The sequence below is a fragment of the Bos indicus x Bos taurus genome, chromosome 7 (assembly GCF_003369695.1).
Source record: "Bos indicus x Bos taurus breed Angus x Brahman F1 hybrid chromosome 7, Bos_hybrid_MaternalHap_v2.0, whole genome shotgun sequence".
Classification (NCBI taxonomy): Eukaryota; Metazoa; Chordata; class Mammalia; order Artiodactyla; family Bovidae; genus Bos; species Bos indicus x Bos taurus.
In genome coordinates, this window is record NC_040082.1 from 79,737,986 (window position 1) to 79,757,246 (window position 19,261).

Below are 19,261 nucleotides of genomic sequence, written 5' to 3' on the forward strand. Positions count from 1 at the left end.
CAGGCAGATATTTTTTTTTTTCCCATTGTACCACCTGGGAAGCTCATTTACATAGAGAGAATACACATTCTAGTCTCTTCCCAAATATCATTGGGAATATTTGAACTTTTGAGTTGCATGATTTTTTGTGAGGATGTTTTTTAAGACAGAAGCATAGTGCATCATAGAGCTTCATGGTGTGTTAGAGAATTGGAAGTTATTAATGGCCTCAGATTCCATTTAGATTTGTGAGAAACCCAATGACATTTGGGAAGAGACTAGGATGTATAGGGCACCAGCCTTGTGTCTGGTGAAGTGCCAAGTGTTTTATATACCATGTCTTACATATTTACTCTGCCACCGGCCTAAAGAAACATATTATCATCCTCATTTTCCATATGAGGAAATTGAAGCTCAAAGTGAATAAGCAATATCTTTAAGGAATCAGAGCTGGCAAGTGACAGATCTGGGTGTCGGGTGTGTCTGACTCTAGATTGGCATTCTTTGTACCATACCATGTAGCTTCTCCACAGTGGTGCTAATTATTAAGACGGGTAGTTTCTTTTTAATAAAAGGGCTATATTTCAAAACTCTTTTCATAGCACACATGCCCTCATGAACAGTATTCTTTAGACCAGCTACCACAAATTTTTCTATAGGAAATGATCTGGTTCTGCACTGTCTGCTCTATCATGTCTAACTTACTGATTTTTCTCTGACAAAAATAATTCATCTTACTTTTTTTTTTTTTTACTATCAGACTGCTGAACTGGGCTAAGTTGTGGATGTGTTCTTCCCAGTGTGTTGTCTTGCTGTTAATTACTTGTTCACTCTCCTTCCCCTCTTTGCTTCCTCCTTTATTTCCTGTATTCAGCCTACTTCGTTGCCAGATATTTTTAAAGGCTGGAGAAAGAAATGGCAACCCAATCCAGTATTCTTGCCTGGGAAATCCCATGGACAGAGGAGCATGGTGGGCTATAGTCCATGGTTTCACAAAGAGTCAAACACAACTCAGCGACTTAACAACAACAACAAGAAAAACCCTAAAGCTGGGAATGTGCTTGATACATTTGATGGTCAGTAAGCGACTTAGCAGCAGCAGCAGAAGTGGACTGGTGATGGGCAGGGAGGCCTGGCGTGCTGCAGTCCATGGGGTCAGAGTCAGACATGTCTGAGCAACTGAACTGAACTGAACTGAACTGAAGGGGACTGGTGTGCATAGACCAGGATAAGTAAGAGGGGTGTATTAGGAGATGTAGAAGAGAGAGGGGCTCTGAAGCCTGTGGGTATAGGGCTTTGTAGGCTACAATAGGGACTGGAATTTTACTCCAGGAGTGGTAGAAATCCATGGAATGAGTGCAACAGAGGAGTCATGTGATCTGGTGGAGGCCTGAAAAGGGCTACTGTGAAACAGATGGTTACAGGGCATGAGTGTGTCAGTGAGACCAGTGGGGAGGTTGTAGAATGAATTTTCGGGCCTGAATGAAGGAAGGCTACTGCAGACTCTCCAATGACACAAGGCTTGGCAGAAATGCTGGCTTATGATTTGGGTGACAGCATAAGTTTTCAGAAAAGTTGCAGCATCCTCATACGATGGGTGGAAATGGACATGGTCCTTTGTAAGCCTGACCTCAAGTTCTCACAATCACCTGTTCCAGAATTCTCGGGGAAGACCTAGTGCTTTTGTTTGACCTCAAGGTTCACCGTGAGCCAACAGTGAACTAGAGCTTCCAAAAAGATTTAGGAGAATACGGGTCAAAGATAAGGAATCTTACACTAAGATCGAGGGAAGTCAGGATTCCACTGGGTCTTAGTGGATGGGTCTTGTCAGCAATACAGGGTTCTGAGTGGGCGCTGATATAGGTGAGTGCAGAAGCCACAGGTTTGCCCTGCAGGCTCAACCACCTCTGCTGATGGGAGAAAAGTCCCTTCTCCCTTGTGGAGATGGATGGATGTGGTCAGTAGCTACACTCCTGTGGGGTCATCTTTTTTTCCCTCTCTGTCCACCAAGTCTCCCTCCCCCGTGCTGATACAGAAACAGCTGTGAAAGTGACTAGATGTTAATAATGATATTAATAGATAACATTCTTGTTTGGGTTCTTGCTAAATGCAAGATAATATGGTAAATTAGTGACATGATAATCACATTTAATCCTGACAACAAACCTATTTGAAAGGTACCATGGTAAGCTTCATGTTATAGATGGGAAAATTGAGGTTTGTAAAGGTTAAATAATTTGCCCCAAATCATGGAGTGCTACCCAAGCCCAGCAGAGAACCATAGAAAACACAGGATTCAAACCCAGGCAGTTTGATTCAAGGATCAGAAGTCTTAACCACTGTGTTATCCTGCAAAGCTGGTGGGTGAAATAAAAATATTATTGTTGCAGAAGGAAATGGCAGCCCACTCCAGTATTCTTGCCTGGAGAATCCCATGAATGGAGGAGCCGGGCGGGCTACAGTCCATGCAGTCACAAAGAGTTGGACATGACTGAGCATGCACGCACTGTTTCATGTAACCATTATATGGGACAGAATCTGTTAGAATGAAGGTGGCTTATGATGTTTAAATGGAAAAAAAATTACAAAAAGTAGGTATGATGTGATGATTCAGAGTCTTTTCTATCCTCTGTTATTTGCTTGTTTTCTGTAATGAACATGTTTAATTCTTCCAGTTGGAAAAAGGTCTTTATAAAATAATGAGAAATTGTGTTCCTAAGATCTCATAGAAGCACAAAAAGAAATCTACAATAAAAACATGTATATGAATAATTCCTACCAAAATATTATTGTCATTTCTGCATATATGGGCTAAACAGGGTTTTTTTTTATGAGTTGTAGTCTATCTTTTATACTTATGAGAAAATCTGTGTTGAGTTTTAAACTACCTCAATTGTAGATTTTGGAGACATAATCCATTCACTAACTGGGAATGGCCATATTTTCTTAAGTCCTGGATTCTATATTTTAGGTGAACAGTAACAAACTATATTTTAACCAGAAGGTGGGTCTTCTGAAGGACAGCTAAAGGAGCTAGAGAAGTTTCAATCTGGAAGGGGAAGACTTTAAAATGCAGCTAAGTTTTCTCATACTAGAATGGAAAACCATAAGCACTGATATGGCCTCAAGATTGCAGAATAAACTTCTCTTCCTAGATAATCAGATCCTGTCTCCTGACATTAGATCACATTCACAATTAGATGATTCCCAAATGTGTATCTCTGGCCAAGACCTCTCCCTAAGCCCCAAATGTGTAAATTCAGTCCACTGAACATATCCACTTAATGTCTATCTAACATGTGTCTCAAACTTAATGCAACAAGTGCAGAGCTCCTGTTTGCACTCACCCCCCCCACCCCCTACCTCTGACAGTCTTCCCAGCTCAGTTACTGGCACCACCATCCTTCAAGTTGCTCAGATTCCCAAACCTCACCGTTATATTTGTTTCCATTTCTTTCTTTCATTCTTTTTTTTTTTTTTTTAAGAATCTCCACATTTAATTATGTTAGCCTGTCCTTTGTTTCTACTTCTCCTCACCTCTCTCCACTACTATTCAGACCTTATCTCTGACTCTTCTCCCTCCGCATCACTTTAGGCACATAACTATGTCAAGTATTTAATCTTCCACCTGCTGGGACCATCCTGCCCCCACACCCAGATATTCTCACTTCCTCTAGGTCTGTGATAAAAGAAATAGTGGATCTCCCAAAATGTCTGCGCCCTAATCTCCAGAACCTGTGAATATGTTTCCTGATACACAGAAGAGACTTAATGGAGGTGGTGAATGTTACGGACCTTGAGATCACAGAGACAATTTAGCTTATCTGGATAGGATTAATATAATCCCATGAGTCTCTCGCTTAAAAAGAAGGGGAAGCAGAAAAGTAGGTCACAGAAACAGGACATGAGAGTCTTGATCTCCTGTTGCTGGCTTTGAAGATTGAGAAAGGAGACCATGAACCAAGGAGTACAGGTGGCTTCTAGAAGTTGCAAACTTTGCCCTTAAATGAGGGTCAGCAAGAAAATGAAGACCAAGTCCTACAACCACAAGGAAACAGAAACGTTTTCTCTCAGTGAACCACCAAAAGGAACCCAGCCCTGCCAATACCATGATTTTAGCCCAGTGAGTTGTTGTTGCTCAGTCGCTAAGTCATGTTCAATTCTTTCTGACCCCATGGATTGTAACCCACCAGGCTCCTCTGTCCTCCAGTGTCTCACAGAGTTTACTCAAATTCATGTCCATCGAGTCAGTGATGCTATCTAACTGTCTCATCCTTGGCCACCCTCTTCTCCTTTTGCCTTTAATCTTTCCCAGCATCAAGTGGCCAAAGTATTGGAGCTTTGCATCAGGTGCCCAAAGTACTGGAGCTTCAGCATCAGCATCAGTCCTTCCAATGAATATTCAGGGTTGATTTCCTTTAGGATTGACTGGTTTGATCTCCTTGCAGTCCAAGGGACTCTCAAGAGTCTTCTCCAGCACCACAATTTGAAAGCATTAGTTCTTCAGTGCTCAGCCTTCTTTATGGTCCAACATCCGTACATGACTACTGGAAAAACCATAGCTTTGATTATATGGACCTTTGTAGGCAAAGTGATGTCTCAGCTTTTTAATATGCTGTCTAGGTTTGTCATAGCTTTCCTTCCAAGGAGCAAGCATCTTTTAGTTTCATGGCTACAGTCACCACCTGCAGCAGTTTTGGAGCTGAAGAGAATAAAACCTCACTGCTTCCATTTTTCCCCTTCTATTTACCACGGAGTAATGGGACCAGATGCCATGATCTTAGTTTTCTTTGAATGTTGAGTTTTAAGCCAACTTTTTTACTCTCCTCTTTCACCTTCATCAAGAGGCTCTTTAGTTCTTCTTCGCTTTCTGCCATTAGAGTGGTATCATCTGCATCAGTTCAGTGCAGTTCAGTTTAGTCGCTCAGTTGTGTCCGACTCTTTGTGACCCCAGTACGTGACTACTGGAAAAACCATAGCTTTGACTAGATGCACCTTTGTCAGCAAAGTGATGTCTTTGCTTCATAGTTAGAAATTTTTTTAAATTTTTAATTGGGGAATAATTGCTTTACAGTGTTCATAGTTAGCAATTTTTCATTCCATTTCAGAGCATCTTACAAAGCACCAAGACATTTATTATTTGACAAACTAATACAGTAGGTATCATTTTGTCTTCCGTATTTATTAATGAAGATACTGTGGCTCAAAGAAACTTAGAGATTTGCCCAAGTTAGGAAGTAGTGCAGATAAAATTCATTTATCTATTTTCCTTCTTTCAAAGCAGGTCATAAAATAAAATAATAAGATTCATGTAGCATCTATCTTTGGAGAAGGCAATGGCACCCCACTCCAGTACTCTTGCCTGGAAAATCCCATGGATGGAGGAGCCTGGTAGGCTGCGGACCATGGGGTCACTGAGAGTCGGACACGACTGAGTGACTTCACTTTCACTTTTCACTTTCATGCACTGGAGAAGGAAATGGCAACCCACTCCAGTGTCCTTGCCTGGAGAATCCCAGGGACGGGGAAGCCTGGTGGGCTGCCATCTATGGGGTTGCACAGAGTCAGACACGACTAAAGCAACTTAGCAGCAGCAGCAGCAACAGCAGCATCTATCTTCCAGAATGCTTAATTGTTTAACCTAATATGCCATATAATATTTATTGCCAGAACAATTCAGGTAAGCAAAGAACTAGCAGCATTCACATTTTATAGGAAATCTAAGTTAAAGTTATATGATATTGAAACTAATGAAAAACTATGTTAACCAATCAATATGTATGACCTAATGCATTTGAGTGCATTTTTTCCTTCATCCTGAATTGATTGATTGGGTTTGTGTCATAGATGTGGCTGAAGAGGAAAAGAAAAATGAAGACTTTTCATAATCAAGTAATCAGTCAGGGAGCTGCAGCTAAAATCAGTCAGTGGTAGGGTTTACACTGAAAACCTGTAATTCTGTAAATATTAATAAACTCAAGAGAATCTTTCCTTTATAACCAGAGAGATGTAAAACAGAAACATTTAGCAGAGGTTATGTCATTTTTAGGTTATCTGAAAGTACTTCATATAGACAGAAAAAATTTCAACACTTCATAAACATGTAAAAGGAAAAATAAAATGTCTATAAATGTCTATAAATGACCTTCTAGAACCAGAAGTTAGTTGAAAAGTTACTAATTTAAGCAATGTTACTGTAAGTATTAATAATGTATCTGAATCTCCATTTCTTGGTGTCTTGGAAAATCTCTGTGTCCCTGATAATCTCTTAGAAATATGAATTGAGTTGATTCCACTCCTGTATTAAACTCTCCTCTACTCCATTTTCACTATGTATATGATTTTAATTTCATAATTAAAATCAACTTTATGACTTTATATTTGTTACTGTGTAACTTGAGCAACTTTCATTCACCAGCTTTTAAGCAGCATGCTTTGACTGTCAATTATGTAAGATGGAAAGATGTGGACCCTGTTTACTTGCTTTACATCCCGTTCCTTCCCCATTCATCTCTTGTTTTCTGCTAGTTATGACATTAGTTTTTACACAAAAAATATTTGCAGTCTGTTCTGTAAAAATAATTGTCTTCTCTGTTGTATAGATTGATTACAAAAGCTGAGTACAATAATTAATGTTCCCATATGATAATTATATGTGTGTGTGTACAGATATTTATTTATGTTTTCACCATGTAATCAAGCTTTTGGAATTGTAAAGAAGGAAAGGAAGCCTTATAAATTGTTAACCTGTACTGCTCAGTGGAGAATGTTTCAAGCATTGCTTCAAATGGACAATCTTGTTCAGGCTTTTTTGTGGGGTTTTTTTTTGTGGACCATTTTTAAAGTCTTTATTGAATTTGTCATAATATTGTTTCTGTCTTATGTTTTGGTTTTTTGCTGTGAGGCATGTAAGATCTTAGCTCCCCAACCAGGGTAACCCTCACCCCCAGCATTGGAAGGTGAAGTCTTAATCTCTGGACCTCCAGGGAAATCCTGACATTCTTAATTCTCTAAACTGTTTCAGATCGTGTTGCATTTATTTTGCTTTATATTTGGAACTGTACATTGTATACAGTTTTGTTTAGTTGGTTTTCTTGAAATTCTTAAGCACTTTTTTTTTTCTTAACGGAGAAAGGTGAATGCTTTGATGCTATCACTAAAACCTCATTAATGATAATAGGTATTAATCATACCCATTTTGTTCTTGAAAGCATTCTTCTTGGAACCCTTTGGCTTCTTACTCTAATTTGAATACTTTTTAGGCTGCATAATTGGTATTTTAAGATTCCCCAATATCTGCATATTGTTTCTAGATTTCCACCGTTTCTTGGCTGCTTTTTTGAATTCTTTTTGAAAAAATCTTCAAAGAGAATTTCATAAACATAAACATAGTACATAAAATATTCTCTCTCCTGCATGTCTGAGACAAGCACCTTCCCATCTTCCTGGTGGAAAATTTGCCTAGTATGTATATATATAAAGAAAAGTCATTTTGAAGCTGATAGTGTATCTTTATGTGTATTCTTAGTATAATGCTTTAATATATCCTTATTATAATGCATTAGTGATCCAAACTACTTGGAAGACTGGACTTAAAACTTTAATTTTATATAGAGTTTCCAACTTTATTTGTAAAGCACCTAAAAGTTATTTATTAGACACTTTTAGGTATGAAAACTTTTCTTTTCTTTGGTTGAAAATAAATGACTATGAAAGATACAAGCTTCTGAAGACAGAGATCATTCAACCTAGAATATAAGTTAAGTCCTTCTTTAGCTTAAGTTTATTTTGTTTTTTTAGATACATTTCTGAAAAAACTGGGTGTAAACCAAATTATAAAATATTTTATCATTAATTTACAGTTTAACTTCAGAGATGTTATCGAACTGCGGGAAAAAAAAAAAAACTGACTCTAACGTGTAGTCAAAACCGCACTTACAAATTGAAATCTTCTCTTTAAAGTAGTATTTATTTTTCTTTTCAATTGGAAGTCTAAGGACTTAATAATGTTCTTAGGACTGTGGCCAGAATAGTCACATGAACAGTATAGTTTCTGTTTTTTAAACAAACTTAAATGAAAATCTTAATATGTTTATTTAGTTACATGAAGCTTCCCTTGCTTTATACAGGGGAATTTCTAGACATCTCTGAAGGCAAGGATATCTCCAAGAGTAGAGGGCTAGATGGATAGGTCAGGTCTCTATGTGATTTTACGTAAGACAGTTGGAATGGAAACTTATGCTACTATAAACCCTGGGCAAAATATTCCCAATTTGTTCTCATTTCCTCATCATATTGCCAAAGTGACTGGTAGCCAGTGTTGGTCAGAATGAGCCAGGCATTCCATATCCTTTTGGTAACTTAGTAGGGTAACTTAGTACATTTGAGGGGGATGAATTTGGTAACATTTTTGGTAATTTATCTTCTGTATGTATGTGTGTAAGTTCATACACAGGAACAAGAATGAGATGTGTATGTCTATACACATACATTAATCATTAACATATATAAATATATGTAGGTATATGTAGACATAAATAAATATATATGTACATATTTATATAAATGTATATAAATGTATATAAATGTATTAAAAATATACAGTGAAAAATACTCCAGTAACTTAATATTCACCTTGATTAGGGTCCTCATTAAATAAACTGTGGTAACAACATACATGGTAGTACTATGTAGCCATTAAAGAATGAAGTATGTCAAAATGTGCTCATTAATGAAGGTGTCTATGTATTAAGTAAATAAAGTAAAGAATAAAAGTAGTAGAAAAAACAAAAGTAGTAGAACTATATGCTCTAGCTACAGTCGTATTAAGAAAATAACATATTTTATATGTACATAAAGAGTTAATATGAGTATAGACAATTTCTGAAAGGCAACAAGTAGCTTAAACAGATCCAAATAAAAAACTTAATATGGTTTTATCCAAGTCTCTTATGTATTAAACATGCTTTTCAGTTTATTTCCTTTGGACTTTTGAAAAGTCTTCCTTGTAAGCATATGTTTTTGTAGCAAAACCATACATACTGAGTTTGGGGGCAGCAATGTAAGGAGATTGACTGAGGAGGCGGTATGGACACAGATCCTGGCAGGAGAAGGATTTTTTTCTACTCTGCAGAATTGTTTGCTTTCTACATAGATCAGTGTTTGTTTGAGAGGAGCACAGGCTGTAGTTAGGGGTGAATTCCTCACGCCAGCATCACCACCACCCTCTCTGCCAGGGGCCCTAGGTTCCTGCAGAGCTGCCTTAGAAGAGACTGTATGGAAGGCATTGTTCCCCCTCCAGAGTATCTCCCCCAGTGAACAAGACTATAAGGGAGTCTGTTCATTGGGCATCAGTATTGTGCAGTGGTTAAGAAGGCAGATTCAGGAACCGAATCACTGAGTTCAAAATGTAGCTACCATAGGCAAGGTACTTAACTCATGCCTCAGTTTCCTTGCCAGTAAAATGGGGATCATACTACCTATCCCGTGGTGGGTTGTTGTGAAAATTAAATGAGTGATTGTCATGATAAAGGAGCTTGGAGCAGTGCCTGCATATAAGAATTATAAAAGTCTTTGTTATTGTTGTTGTTATTATTGGCCTTACTATTTAGGAAAAATTCCTAAACACTTTAAAAATAATGATTAAATCATACGTTGATTTTTATATATGCCACTTTACATAGAACATATTTACGTAACCGAAATATATATGCATTGACTCACAGGGTTGGTTATTTATAGAAACATTTGAAAAATTTGCTCTCAAACTTATCTTTCTTTTCTATGTGATGTCTCTGTTTTCTGGCAGCTTTTCAGGTTTTCTTTCTTACTGGTTTTTAACAATTAGATTATGTTTTGCCTTGGGTTTTTTCCCCCTGTTTCTTGTACTTGGGTCCATTGGTCATCTTGGACTTACAAGTTTATAGTTTCTATCAAATTGGGGAAATTCTTGATCAAGATTTCTTCAAACATATTTGTCTTTCTCTCCAACCTCTTTCCCCACATCTCACCTCTGCTATGAGTACTCTGATTATACATGCACTTTTATGTTTAAAGTTGTCCCATGGTTCACGAATGCTTTGTTGATTTAAGTTGCTACTGCTGGATTTTTAACTTTACTTATCTTTTCTTCTCTAGTGTCTTACCTGCTGCTAATCTCCTCCAGTATATGTATATTTTTATTCACAGACATTTTTTACTCTTCAGTAGGACCCACACCTGTTATCTAAGCCTTGTTTATATCTTCCATGCCTCCACTTAACATAGTCAACCTTTCTTCTAGGTTCTTGAACATAAGAAATTTTCTTATAACAAGTTAATGCTTTAATCTACTAATTTTATCATCTGTGTCATTTCTGGACTAGTTTCTATTTACTGTTTTTTCTTTTCATTATGAGTTGAAGTTTCTTGCTTCTTTTCGATTAAATGCCAGGCTTTGTACATTTTGGAGAAGGCAGTGGCACCCCACTCCAGTATTCTTGCCTGGAAAATCCCATGGATGGAGGAGCCTGGTAGGCTGCAGTCCATGGGGTCGCTAAGAGTCGGATACGACTGAGCGACTTCACTTTCACTTTTCATTTCATGCATTGGAAAAGGAAATGGCAACCCACTCCAGTGTTCTTGCCTGGAGAATCCCAGGGACGGGAGAGCCTGGTGGGCTGCCGTCTATGGCGTTGCACAGAGTTGGACACGACTGAAGTGACTTAGCAGCAGCAGTTTGTACATTTTGTCTTGTTGGGTACTGAACGTTTTTATGCTCTCAAAAATATTCTTGAACTTTGTTCTGGCAAGTGGTTAAGTTAGTCAGAAACAGTTTATTCTCTTTAGGTCTTGCTTTTAAGGTTTGTTACTTTGGATTAGAAAAGCTTTTAGCTTACAGTTACTTTAGCTCTACTACTGAGACAGGACTCCTCTGAGCTCTCTAACGAGTGCTCCCCGAATTAAGAGGTTTTCACCTTGGCTTTTGGGAGCAAGAACTGTGCCCTGGTGTCTGTGAGCTCTGAGCACCAGGGTCTCTAATCTCTTCCTGTCCTTGGGTAGTCTGCTCAGCCTCACGTGCTGATGAGGATTCAGCTGAATGCTGGAGGGAGACCTCTGGCAAGTCACAGAAATTCCCTTCATCTGTGGCTCACTCCTCTCCAGAACTGTGCCCCGGAAACCGCCATGGCTTCCTGCCACTCTCTCCTCCCTGTCCCTAATTCAGGCCACCTTGTGGTTATCCTAGGGGTAATCTTAGGAATCACTGTTTCCTATCTCTCGGTGTCATTCATTTCCTCATGTCCAGTGTCTTCATTTCCTCATGTCCAATGTCTTAAGAGCCAGTTCTCCCACTTATTTTGTCCAATTGTATAATTGTTTCTCCTTCTCTGGACTCTCCTTCTCTGGACCTTAAATATGGGGTGGAGGGGGGAGGAACACAAACAAACAATCCTCATCCACCCAGTCTGAAATTCCAGAGGCAGCCACATTCAACTCCTGCATACACTTTTTCCTGGTATTTCCTGTCAGATTTTGTACCCCTCACTGCCTCTGTGTTCAGAGAGACCTCTTCTTACCACAGTGTCTAAAACAGCACTCTTGTCCAGCTCTGTGTTATCCTGCTCTATTCTTCACTGCACTTTTGTTTCTCGACTTCACCGTGTTTTTTTAATCTGTTTATGATCTGCCTTCCTCACTGGATCCTATAAAGGAGGTGTGCTCCGTGAAGTCTGGGCTCTTGTTTGTCTTGTTCTCTGCTGAATCCGCGGAGCGTCAAGCGACTCCTGGGCACAGGCACATTGTAGTCCTTCAGTAAATATCTGTTAAATAACTGAACAAACGAATGCCAGATACCGTGCATTCATTCCAAACATCATCTGTGCTGCCCCGACCTTAGAGCTAGATAACAGCTACTAGGAGTTTGCCAGGAAAGGCAAGAGGGAAAATGTTTTCCTGGCAGCAGGGACAACGTGTGTCAGAAACTATTAAGAAAAAAAAAATAAGTCTGCTGTGGAATTTAGGAACATAAGATTTATTAAATGGACTCCATTTCTTGATTAATATTGTCATGGAAATTCTGATTAAGAAATCTCCTTTCCAAGGTGTTTTCCCATTTAAAAGAAAAACGTCTTAACAGTATTAGGTATATTGTGCATTTAAAAAATAGCAACCTAATAATAATATTAGAATTAAAATTTATCACATACTTTTCTCTGTGGGTCTATGTCTGTTACGTACACCCCAGCCCCTCCCCCGCAAAGTGAAATTTAGTGATTGTGTGAAGTAACTGTGGAACTTGGTAATGAAGCCATCTGGTCGATAGAAGGGGTGACATTCCATGAGGCAGCTGCTGTGTAATGTGTCTTATCTGTGGCCTTCAGGAGGGAGCACCTGAGGGGCAACCTAGTAAGCTGAACCTTTCTGAGTCTTCAGCTTTCTCCTTCTATGGGTTCTTCAGCAAACGTGCCAATTAAAGTGGTGGTTTTTGTGATGAAGCCTCAAGTAACTGAACTCAGAACGTAACTCCGTCTATTTCATACAGCTCTGCAGATGGAAAGTACTTTCATTGCTCCCACATTGTCCTGATTTAAGTCTGAGACCTGACTCTAGAAAGGAGACTCTGATTTCTATTAACCAAGCCCCTGAGTTGAAGCTGTGCTTCTTTTGTTTGCATTTCCCAGGGTGATTTTCTCATTGTATTCCTGGCTTTGAAGGGTCTTTGAAGAAGACAGATTTACTTTAGTGAACTAGTAAACAAATTTTTTTTCTAAAAAATAATGTATATATGTCTTGGAGTCTGAAGCATATGCATATGTTTCTTGAAGAAAATATTTTCACTGACTCACCAAAGAAAAAGTATTTTTTAGAGGGATTTCTTGAGGAAAAAAGAACAGTTGGTTAAACTGATAAAAATTGAACACTTATTTAATAAAAGCAGGTTTCTTAAACCGAGTCATGGAACAGAAGATTTTGTTTCTAATTGGAAGAAGTACAAAAATATGAACACATTTTGTTTGATGATGTAATTTCTGGCTTTCCACAACAGTCATATTTACATGTAAGGCAGAAATTTAGAGCCATAGAGAGGTATTTTCATAATGAAGGAGTGTGATCTTGTATCTCATATGCTTAAATAGTTCTTTTTAGGGTTAGCAGAATGTGTTTAACACTCTTTAGTGTCACATGACCTCAACTTTAGTTTTGTTTCCTTCAGAAGGGCAATTGAAATGGGAAACCAGGCTTACTAGGTCATGGAACAATTCTCCTTCATCTTGGTGATGACAGACTTTCCCTCAGCAAAGCAGACAGAACCAAAGACAAACTCTTGGAAATACAGAGCATCTGCTCTTCAGCTCCTGCCGAGCATCCTTCCCCCGCCTACCTTAGTGTTGTGTTCTCATGAGCATTTCACCATATTCCTCATCCCTTGTCCCCAGTCTTGACCCATGACCTAAGAATCAAGAAAGTGTCATGTTAGTGCTTACTAATTAGTGCACCCAGAGAGCCTTTTCGCTGGCCTTTCAACCTCCTGAAGGTGGGAGCACAAGCTGTCACTCGTATCATGCAGGGAAAACGAACCTTTACTACATTTTCCCCATTTTGCAAACAGCAGAATAAGCCCAGCTGAGACTGGAGATGAATATGCAGGTTAGAAAGAAATTAACCTAAAATGTACTACTGTTTGCTTGGTTGTCTTAAAGATGACACAGCACTGCCGTCATTGAAATACCCATAATGGGCTGTGATTTCTGGCAGACTGTTTCTGTGGCATCACACTTGTATTTTGATGCCATCCTATGCATTTAGTGAAATTTTAGGAGAGGAGTGTTCTCTGGTTAAAAAGTTAAGGAGCATTTGAAGGCATTTAAGTTGCCGCTATTTTTAAACACATTTGCAGGGTTGCTGTCATTTGTTAGTGAGCATTTGGCTCCAGGGCTCATTAATCAGTGCTGTTGGGCCAGGGTCTCCTGAGCCTTCTGGGTTTTGGGGGATCAGCTACTGTAATTAAAGGGATGAAATATATCATGGTCACAAACTTACCACATCAGACAACTGAGGGTTTGGAACTGGTGGAACTAATCTTTTTTTATTTTTTTCCTTTAGGTGTTTAAGATAGAAGTTCTAATGAATGGAAGAAAACATTTTGTTGAAAAAAGGTACAGCGAATTTCATGCCCTGCACAAAAAGGTAACTTCTCCCCCCAGCTCTTCTCTACAGGGCAGATGGTATAACATTAAGACTGCTTTCTGTGGTTCCTTAGAGCTTTAACAGTTCTGAGAACAGTATGATTTCTTTTATCATGAAGTAAATTTCCTTTTAAAATGAATTGTTCAGTCGTTTCAAAGGTCTGCTTTCTGAGTAGGTGGATTTTCCGTTAAGATCTTTTGCATAAATAGATGTGTGATGGCAAACTGGAGTGTACTATGCTGGGTGTTGTAGGTTCAGAAAGAATAAGACCCAGATCCTGTTTTATCCATAAAATATACTTAAAGCTTTACAAAAATGGAGGGGAGTCAAATGATTATTTTACAGAAATAAATTTATCAAAATCAACTTATACTCAAATATATCTGGAAAAGATGACATCTATGTCTCCTGTATTCAAGGACTGTTTGGGGATCATGTAAAGTGGGCTCAAGGCTTTCTTTTGAATTATCAAGGCCATGTTACAAGACTGGTTTTTCAGTTCTCAGAACCATTTTGTTAAAGTCTTTGAGAAAAGAAATAAGAATACAAAAGAAATAGCTGAGGTTTTGGAAAAATGGTCAGTGAAACGTAGAAGAGAGAATACTTCTTTTTTTCTATCAAATTTTAATATTTCACAGGTTATAAATTATTATTAAAGTGTTAAAATACCTTAATAACTAGAAATATCTCATGAAATTCCCCAGAAAATCACCACATATGAGTTAACACAGTTTTAGCATTTTTCTTTCATATATACATATTCATATCTTTGTATATGTATATATGTATGTGTGTATATATACTTCCTGTATATGAATATGTATTATTATATACATACACATATATAAAATGTGTGGCACAGTTCAATTTCTTCAAGGTAAGAACTTAGATGGGGGGAGAAAAGCTGGATGGAAAGATAGTATGTTCAGAAATAATCTATGCTTTTATTTATTTTATTTTATTATGTATTATATATTTTTATTATATATTATATATAATTATATTTTTATATATTATATTTTTATTATATATTTTATTATATTTAATCTATGCTTTTAATTTCATTAAGGACAACTTAAATTTTTCTGGGAACTATCAGTGCGTGAATGATGTGGTAGTGGGCTAACTCTGTATTAAAAGCTGTGTAGCATTTCTTTTGTAGCATTTTTTAAAACTTAAAATTTTTATTTTATAATCAGAGTATTGAGTAAAAACTTGAAACAGATGATACTGGGAAGTGAGTAAGCCTCGTTCCCCCCTTGTTTGAGGAGCTATCAGTTATCTGTACACTTTTCCATTAGGATAGCAAGGGATAATTAACACTGAATTTTCTACTTAAAGTTGTGTTACATCCAGGTTTACTTCCGCAAGAAACAGCACAGGCGAAGCACAGACTTAGGCTGGGCATTGCCAGCCGACTTTACAAAAAGCTCCCCCCACCCAAGGGCCTCACAGAGAAACAAACGTGGAGTCTGGGCTTCACTTCCTTCTCAAGGAATTCTGGTTTTGTTCACTTGTTTATTGAGGAAACAGATTCTAGAGAGATTTCTGCTGGGGACCTTATGAAATGTGTCCATACAATGAAATTAAAACCTGAATTCCTCCCCGTCCCCGGCCTCTGATGCAGTAGTCTGGACTCAGCAGCCTGTCACATGCAAGCCTCCTTCCTACCCTGCCAGGTCTCCGTGACCCCAGCACAGCCCAGCTGTCCCCCAAGATACTTGGGGGCCAACTCCACACGAGGCACAGCTGGGTGACTGCCAATTAGGCCCGCCCTGAGCAAGAGGCTGCCCATGCTGCTTATCAGTGGAGAGTCGCTCATGCTCTCTTCTCTATTACGATTTATTTTCTTCTACAGAAGAGGACCCTCTCCCCAGTGATTATAGGCAAGGTCTTAGATTCTCAGAGTCAGAAAAAAATTCCTAGATTTCCTAGGATGCTTCTCTCAACTTCTGTAGTTCTGTTAATAATTTGAGCTATTCTTGAAATTATATCATCAAGATGATTAGAATTAAGAGAAAATAGAAATTCTCAAATCTCTCAATTTTGCATGTTTTTAGCAGCCTCGTTAAAACATGATTACAGGGATTTGGAGAAAAAAATAACATTGTGCAGCAGAGTTTTTTAGTGGGGAGACACTGAATTGTATGTTTTATAGAGCAGAAAGTGGCTGTTAGAAGTCCCCTTTATTTGTCCCATTTTAATTGTATTAGATTTGGCAAAAAAGTAACTAAAAAGCAATGAAGTGCAAATAAAGACAGGGTGTAAAAATAAATATAAATCTGTAATCCTGACTGTAAAGTTGTTTGTTAAGGAGGATTGACATGGGCAAAAATTTAATCAGAATACACAAGCTTTACTGATTATTGCTGCCATGTTGTACAATTTATCCTTTTATTAGAATTTTGGTACTCCGGTTTCCATGTTTGAATTTTGTTGTGTGCTTTGAATGTTCTGTTTTTACATAAAATACTTTCTCTTTAAATCAATTATTTTTTTTTTTTTTACATTCAATTATTTCTGCAATGGGTGCAGTTTGCTCTGTTGCCAATGTCCTGGTTTCTCTCACACTGTACTTTGTATTTCTCACTTATTAAAAGTTTTTAGCCAATGTTCCCAAATTAATTCTAAAATCATATATGAACTATTAATAAGTGCTTTGTACCTTTAAAATAATAGATGCTTGGTTCATATCCATTTACCACAAACACACAACAATGCCTTCTGGCTTACTGTCAGGCCCACTTAGAGCCAAACTAAAACCGTTACTCATTTGACAGTTTATCTAATTATCTGAAGATGATTATTATACTTCTCTCAAGCTCATAGTTTTCTATAATTATTATTATCCTTCTCTCAAAACATTCTCATCCTCTACATTTTCTTAGGATTTCTTTCTAATTTTTTGAAAAAGTCAGGTTTGTTTTTTTTTTTTTCTTTCCTATGTGCTTTATTTTCCTCCCGCCAAGTAAGCTGAGTTTTTTTAGATAATAAAGCTAAGTCTTGCAGAAAGTTTGGAGGTGGGGGAAATAAACCATTGTTACTCACATATATTTCTACTGTGCTGCTATAATTACTGTTTTCCTTTCTTCCTTGTCTTGCAGTTTTTTTAATTTTATTTTATTTTTATTTGGAGGATAATTATTTACTTTATTGTGTTGGCTTCTGCCATTCATCAGCATGAATCACCCATAGGTATACATATGTCCCCTCCCTCTGGAACCTCCCTCCCACCTCATCCCCCTCCCACCCCTCTAGCTTGTTACAGAGCACCAGCTTTGGGTTCTCTGTGTCACACAGCAAATTCCCACTAGCTATCTACTTTACATACAGCTATGAATGTGTTTAAATGCTATATTCTCGAATTATCTCACCTCTCCCACCCCCACTGTCTCCAAAAGTCTGTTCTGTATGTCTGCATCTCCGTTGCTGCCCTGTAAATAGGGTCATCAGTACCATCTTTGTAGATTCCATATGTATGCATTAATATAGGATATTTGTCTTTCTCTAACTTCACTTTGTGTAATAGGCTCTAGGTTCATCCATCTCATTAGAACCAACTCAAACACATTCCTTTATATAGCTGAGTAATATTCCATTGTGTATACATACCACAACTTCTTTATGCATTCATCTGTCAGTGGACATCTGGGTTGCTTACAAGTCCTAGCTATTGTACATAGTGCTGCAGTGAACTCTGAGGTACACGTGTCTTTTTCAGTTATGGCTTCCTCAGGGTATATGCCTAGTATTGGGATTGCTGGGTCATATTGTAGTTTTATTCCTAGTTTTTTAAGGAATCTCCTTACTGTTCCCAATTTCTTGCATTTTCTAATGGAACAAATGCTACTGTGTTGCAGGATTCCCTCATGGTGATAATATGCTATAAAAACTTAAGTGTAGAATTTCTGGTGGCAGAATGTTTCTGAACCTGCCTTTACCTTGGAGCAAGTTGAGTGCCTCCATTTCCCTAATTTTAATATGGGAACAATGAAAGTGCTAACTGCATAGGATTGTTTTACAGACTAAATGAAATCGTGTGCATCACATGGTCAACTTCTGATGATTGATATTCCTCGTTACATATAGTTTTTTTTTCCTCCCATATCCAAGACGATTTCAAGCTAGAGTACAAAAGGAGCATTCTCTGTCAAAGAGTATGACTATTTTTACAGCTTTGGCTATGTATTGCCAAATTATTTTTTTACAAAATGATTTTAGCTGGTTTATAATGCAACCAGCAAGCATGAACTTACCTCATCAGCTTTGAATATTAGCCCCCCTACCATGGTATTTGTTTACTTAGCAAGCAATATGTGTTGCCTTGTTGCTGTTTTAATTGGTATTTCTTAACGTTTATGATTGTAGTCCCTCTTTTTGGAATTCCGTTTATGTGCTTACCCATTTATCCGCTAGGGCCTCCCTTGTTTTTGCTTGTTACTTTGCATAGCCTATTAATAAAATATTAGTCACTTGATGAAACTACTTTTCACTATGGACTTTTTTATTTTGGCTATAATGTCTTAAATTATAAAAGTTTAACATTTTTATGATCTCAAATATATGTCTATTTTCGCTCTTTCAGATTTTATGTAAGATTGGTTTTTCTTCCAGCACTCTGGAAGAATTCGATTTCACTTTCTTTTAATTTTTCTTGATTGGTTAATTTTTTAAACTATGAATTTTGGATGACTTGAATCCAAACAAATGTTTATTAAATTGCAGATTCCTGGGCACCACCAGGCATGCTGAATTGAATCTCTGTGATGGAGCCCAGAAATCTGCATTAAACCAGCATCCCAGATGACCTTCATGCTCAATGAAGCTTGAGAATTCCTATTGTGTGGTTCCGTTTTTAAAGGCATCTCTTAGACATAACCCTCCCTATATTACCCCCATCACACAGACTGAAGCCACAAGGTTTGAAACCTTGAAAGTCTTTCCTACCTTTCTCTTCTCTTTCATTTCCAGAGTGTCAACAAGCCTATTGATTCATTCTTCCAAACTAATATAATATGTGCCATTTAATTTTTCATTTTCTGCTCTTATCGTCTCAATTCAGTGTCTTGTTACTTCATGTCTTTCTTAACTGTTTCAGATCCTTTTCCTTTTATTC

The 19,261-nt window shown here is 37.7% G+C and overlaps 1 protein-coding gene across 2 annotated transcripts in view; it reads left to right on the plus strand.

Annotated features, from left to right (window-relative positions):
• The window catches only part of SNX24 (sorting nexin 24), a 172,049-nt gene that overhangs the window by 80,899 nt on the left and 71,889 nt on the right, over positions 1-19,261 (plus strand). For both annotated transcript variants that reach the window (XM_027546974.1, XM_027546975.1), the window contains exon 2: positions 14,062-14,145. In XM_027546974.1, coding sequence (XP_027402775.1) covers positions 14,062-14,145 — 84 coding nt within the window. The remainder of the gene's footprint in view (positions 1-14,061; positions 14,146-19,261) is intronic.